Raw genomic sequence first — 6119 nt, 5'->3', positions numbered from 1 at the left:
ATTTTTACATGTTGTTAATAGAATTCTGAATTGTTATTGACCGCAAGATTTGGATTGGTGGCGCATTATCACATGCAACAACACCCTCAATACATGAATTGATGATATTCATGAATGACAGACCAAAAAGCAAAACAAAACAGAGAGAAAAAAAAACAAATACCTTTCTTGGTTTATGAGATGTGTCACATTATTAATGTAATGACCAGTTTCATATTATATAGATATGGATATATGATTTCTTAATTCACTTATAGTTTTTATAACCGCGCGAAACGCGGATAAATTCTCTAGTTTGAGATATATTTTAAGTCGAAAAATTATGTAAAAATGACACTAGATAGCAATTCTAAAGGGATGCTATTTAGGAATTAGCCAATACGTCATGAATTTCAATTTTTCAGTTTAATTTTTTGGGATACAAATATCTTGAATTGTCCTGAAATTAAGATTTTTGGTTCAAATTTTCAGGCCAAAATAAGTACTGACCAATCTCTAAATAGCAGCCATAAACATAGTTATTTATGCACTTCCCCAAAAAATTATCTAGGAACAACGACCTTGGCCCTTGCAGAGAATCCTTTTACTAGCTAGATTGAAAAATTAGTTTCTGGAAAACTAGTAGAGTAGTTTGAATTTTGAGCAATAGGAACTTGGCCTTGCACAAGATCTAGGGGGCTAGATGAAAAAGGAAACAATTTTTCATCTAGGTAAATGCTTCCAGGAATAATTTTTCATTATACCACTGCTATTCTTTTCTTTTTTTTTAATCTCACCCGGTGTCCGATACTCGTATTGGAGATCGTCATCTACCCTATTAACTGCACCACCTCCGCTAGTGGTATTCTTTTATGGTTTTATTATGAAAAAAAGTAGTGTAGTATATATTACAGACAAATGGAATTCGCAAGCCAGCTTTTGCAGAAGGAGACCTCAGTCCCATAAACATTAAAAGAAAAAGGAGACTTTTCGGTTCAAATCTTCCTTAGTACATTTTTTTTCCAACACAACACATGGTACTCTCATTAATAAAAGGAAAATATTAAGCAATACAGGACAATGTTTTCATCTCCCAGAAACAAGTAAACAAGAAACAAAAGAAAATGAACGTGGTAACTTTAAGAAAGACTTATACATTAAACTCGAGAGAAATATAAGAGTAACAATACTTTAAATTCTGTTCAATTATCCAATAAGGTTGATGCCTTGGATGATGAGTGAATCAGCTAGGACTTGGTTAGCAGCTTCAGATGGATGTACACTATCCCAAAACACATATTGAGTTGCATTGCTACAAGTCCCTGGTGACTTTGGGTTGCACAACAACGACGTCGTTTCCACTGTTCCTGTTCCACAACACCCTCTATTTGCTTCCGTGAATCCTAATCACGGAAAAGTATGTCAGTAACAGTACCATACGCAGGATTTCGTAGCAGCAGTGCCAGTGATTATATGATTCTATATATTATCATAACTCGACTTATATGTGTCAATTTACCATATACTATGTAAATATTATATTAGGAGAGGATGTGGAATATTTACGTACCGTGGTCTGATGGAGATTTGACGAGGTCATATAGGGGCTGGAAAATGTCAAAGATAGCAATCTTAAGACCTGGGAGTTGTTTTTGTAATTGTGTAGCAGCTGAATTTATCTTTTTGTTGAATTGTTGGGCATCTGTATTGATTTTTGAGACGCATCCACTCTCGTGAAATCCGAACAAAGTTCTAGCAGCAGGAAGACAGCCCAATGGTGGTAGTGAAGTCACTCCAATTCTCCTTGCTCCTTGGGCATGCAAATCCTGTTTACAGAGTTCAGGAAAAACTAGATGTGACAAATTAAAATTAACTCATTTTTTTTAGTAATAATTAAATCAGTCTGTTTTAATTAACAAGTTGAAATCTGCAAGTCATCAAATTACAACAACAAGAAAATCCAGTATAATTTCACAAGTGGGGTATGAAGAGGATATTGAATACGCATATCTTACCCCTATAGTGAATGTTAAGAGGTTGTTTATGGTCAACCCGCAGAACGAGAAAAAATAAAAATAGAGCAGTAACAACAAACAGTAACAAGAACAAAATAAAAAGAAAATGAGACAGAAAGAAACAACATGTAATGATAGTGTAATACAAGTACATGATCGATAAAATGCAACCCAAATCCTAGAATATACAATTTTGAGATTGAGGATGATGTAAATTTGAAAGAATTTAAGCTAGTAATAATTTAAGGAGAAAGACATTAACTTTCACTCTTTTTTTTTTCTTCAAAAAGTAAAAAGAAAAAAAAGGAAAAAGAAAAGAGAGATTGGAAATTGGGTAATGACTTGTTTTGTTCTGTATTGACCCAACCAATTTTAACTCAACCAAACTTTAAATTAGTTGTGTCATGATTTATTTATTGATTTGACCTGTTTTAATCGCTCAAGTTTAACCTAACCCGCTTATTTGCCATCTTTACTAAAAAAGTATTACATATCACAATATACACCTTCAAGTTAATTAGACGGATCTATTCCATGTTAAACTTAATTTGTCTGCAACCTCAGCTATCGTTAATGCAGAAACTAAATTAGAAGCAAAATAACCAACCTTGACAAAGCTAGTGAAGATGCCGATAAGATAAGAACCATACTGATCAGGAGTATAGAGTTTGTTAATATAAGGATTAATGTAGTAATTCTGTAAGAAATCACTGCTTCCTGCACTTAATATGTAGAGCGCATCCTTTAGGATTGAGGCCGCTTTTTGGCTGCCTGCAACTTTTGTTAGCTTGGCTTGGTATTCCTTGTAATATTGCATCTGTATTGACAATGGAATTGCATGCTGCACCAAGATTTATCAAAACAGTTAGCCCCAACAATTACACATAGTCGGTTATATGAATTCTCACTAGTCATATTAACAATATTTATAATAAACTCGGACCGATAATTATACAAAATAAAAATCAAAATACAGAGTGCTTGTAATTAGACTTACGTTGAGGACGGCAGTTTTATCATCATAGCCAGCAGCGGCAGAAGCGAAGTTAGTACCAATAAGGAGATTCTTGCCTGATGCTTGGGGGCTCAGATATGCAGGTGGGTAAGTGGTGAAACCAAGAGTATCAGCTGCAACAATAAATAAATTATTACTACTAAAAATGTTTCACATTTTACCTTTGGCAAAATGAAATACAAAGTCCCAAAGAAAAAAAATGTATTCACTAAATTAATCATAATTAATTGTTACTTAGACACGTTGGAATATATAAATAGCGGCAAACGAAAAATAAAATTCATTTCTTCTTGATTATGTAAATGAACACTTATTTTGGACCAAAATAAAAAACTAAAAATCACTTATTGAGGACATGAGGGAGTAACAGATATTTCAAATTCGAGTTTTCCTCAATAGAAAATGCTAAAATTCCCAGCAATAGACATTCTACCGTGCGAATTTAGTCGAACAAGTGAGTTCCCCAAGAATAATGGACTACATATTTAGTATACTAATTACTCTGTGGCAGAAGCGGATGTATTGTTTCACCGAAGGATTCAATTGAATCAATAACTTTCGATGCAGAGTAAATTACAAAAATAGTAGATATGAATTCATAATTTTAAAAATATAATGGGTTCAATGCTAAAAACTTTAAAAATTGAAACCATAGAATATAAATTCCGAATATACTTACCAGTGATATCAGTGGCTAATTTGCCATTGCAGAATCTTCCAGTAGGTTGACGATTAACAAAATCCCTTCCATAAGGGGGATAATTGGCTTTAAAAAGGGTGTGAATGTAGTCATTATTCCCAACATCCACAGCTGAATCGCCAAATGTAATGATTGCCGGAACAAGGGTAGTCGAATCTTGAGCATTCAGACGGTTGGCAAAACCCAATAACGCCACAAAGATCAATGCCATTGTTTGGACTCCCATTTTCCAAGACTATTATGTGTTTGAGATTTTCCACTCCAAAACTTTTATAGTAAAGTCATGTGCATGTCAGTACCGACCGAGGATCAATTATTGTGCATTCAAGATGGGAGATGAAGGTTGAGCTACCCTTTAATGCCGCTTTGGAAGTAGTTAAGTGGTATTAATTCACAAGATGGTAAAATTAAGGTAAAAATACCTACGAAATCTCTTAATTTTATCTTATGTTATAAGGTCGGGATGTAGATAAGGGTCTATCGAAAACAGTTTCTCTGCCCTCTCATAGTAAGGGTAAGACTGCGTAAATCCTACCCTTCCCAAACTCTACTTATGAAGATTTTCACTGGGTTATTGTTAGAAGGCCGGGATTACTTGTCCTTTGTCTTAATAGTAACATAGCTTCAACTTAAAGTAAAACATATGATTATAATAACAATAATAGATCTTGTGTAATTTCACAAATAGAGTTTGGGGAAGATAATGTACATGCAACCTTACTTCTACCTTCTGAATATAGAAAGGTTATTTTCAATTTACCCCGAGTTCAGATAAAATAACATACGATTATTATAATCAAAAGAAGAAAGGTAATAAACATTTTCCTGAAGTGTTTTGACACGTAGAATACATCCATTTCATGCTGGAATTATGTTAGAGTCAAGTACAAATACGAGATTTCTAATAGCAAAGGGGTAAAATAAAAGAGACGGTAGCCGGTAGGCAGTGAAAATTGAACTAATCATCTTATAAAGATTTTGAACCTACTTGACTACTAAGTTATGCTTTTGAATTATGTCAAGGGATTCAAAATAAAATATGTAAATACAAAATAAATTTTATCTTATATGCACAATGTAATTTTTAAGTGTAGGGGGGTCGGGCCCCTGCGAGGAGGTGTTAGGCGATTGTCCTGATTTTCTGACCATATTTAATTTTTTTATTTATTGAAGAAAAGGATAACATATTTACCAAAATTGATTTTATCTTTTACGAAAAGGAAAATATGATTATTCCATATTTGGCTAATCTTTTTCCTTGGAGGAAAATATTTTGAATTTCTATAAAATGAACATCATTTCTTCTCATTTAGTAGCATCTACAACGTAGCCATAAGGGGTTTGAACGTCTAATTTTGGGGGAGAATTTTTGAGACAAGTATTAGCCGTAGATCAATAGAGTGAACCTTGTTAAATATTAGTGATTCTTTTAGTATATTTCTCTTTTATTATCTGATTTATCGTCGTTCAAAATTTGCTTTACTAGTTTCTGCAGCATACCTGTTTATATCGCTCCTAACGGGAGGAATAAATTTGAAATTTTTTCCTCTAAAATAAAGATATCTTTAACACAGCTTTCTTTGCCAGCGGTGTCTACTGGTTTATTGACGAAAGAGAGCTTCGTTTGTCAACCTCACAAACAGGGAAAATTTGGTAAGCAGCAATTACTACAACCATAGAGTTAACTATATATTGTCAATTCTAACAACTACTAACATGAAGCTAAATGGAAAAAGTAGTTGAGGGGGGCATAATGAATGAATGGTGTGCATTGGACTGCGGCCACGAGGGGGTGAAGAAGAGCAGAACATGTGATAGGAGTTAATTCCCCTGTTTCATAATTCGCCGGCTTGATCAAGACAAATGATCCAACCGGACTTATTTATTTTACAGATAAGAATTGAATTGACATCTGATCTGAGATATCAATTTGTTATCAGCTTCTTCATATCCAATTTCCTGTTTCTTGGATCAAAGCAGTAATACTATTGCCTTTTTTCTTCTTCCCTTTTCCGTGTATTAGCTTGAAAAACTAGAATAGCAGATTTGGAGTAGTGGTAAAGTTATCTCCGCGTGATCTAAGCAGCCACGAATACTTGCATTAGGATAAACTATTTACATCATATCATTTGGATGTAATCCTTCTTCGAACTCTGCGTAAACGCAAGATACTTTGTATGCCCTTTTTTTACTTGAAAAACTAATACTCCCATTATCTCTTCTTATCTGGCATATTTACTATTTTGGGGATCATAAGTTCTCCTAATTTGTACACATAGAATTCATTAGGTAGTTGGATGGAAAGTCCATGTACTTATGTCGTGAATAATAATATAGATGATTGTTGTTACGTTGGAGTAACAGTATTCCTGCATGACTTATAGATCACGAGTTGGATTCGTGTAATCAG

General features: G+C 33.8%; 1 protein-coding gene across 1 annotated transcript; it reads right to left on the bottom strand.

Annotated features, from left to right (window-relative positions):
• Positions 1-1089: 1089 nt before the first annotated feature.
• On the bottom strand, positions 1090-4031 carry LOC107769403 (GDSL esterase/lipase APG). The gene is made up of 5 exons (XM_016588609.2): positions 3689-4031; positions 2992-3122; positions 2602-2835; positions 1550-1805; positions 1090-1382 (listed from the first exon to the last, which is right to left on the bottom strand). The coding sequence occupies exons 1-5, from the start codon at positions 3933-3935 to the stop codon at positions 1186-1188; spliced, it is 1065 nt and encodes a 354-aa protein (XP_016444095.1). The 5' UTR covers positions 3936-4031; the 3' UTR covers positions 1090-1185.
• Between the last annotated feature and the right edge of the window lie 2088 nt (positions 4032-6119).

The sequence above is a fragment of the Nicotiana tabacum genome, chromosome 6 (assembly GCF_000715075.1).
Source record: "Nicotiana tabacum cultivar K326 chromosome 6, ASM71507v2, whole genome shotgun sequence".
Classification (NCBI taxonomy): Eukaryota; Viridiplantae; Streptophyta; class Magnoliopsida; order Solanales; family Solanaceae; genus Nicotiana; species Nicotiana tabacum.
Note: the sequence above shows the minus strand (reverse complement) of the source record. Positions and strands in the feature narration are given on the sequence as shown.

What these genes read in the sequence shown, in the direction of transcription:
- LOC107769403 (XM_016588609.2), bottom strand. Translation starts at nt 3,935, where the DNA reads ATGGGAGTCCAAACAATGGCATTGATCTTTGTGGCGTTATTGGGTTTT. An exon ending in ATAAAACTGCCGTCCTCAAC is followed by an intron (nt 2,836 to 2,991) that starts GTAAGTCTAATT and finishes ATCTTGGTGCAG; the next exon opens with CATGCAATTCCATTGTCAAT. An exon ending in CAAATCTCCATCAGACCACG is followed by an intron (nt 1,383 to 1,549) that starts GTACGTAAATAT and finishes TTCCGTGATTAG; the next exon opens with GATTCACGGAAGCAAATAGA.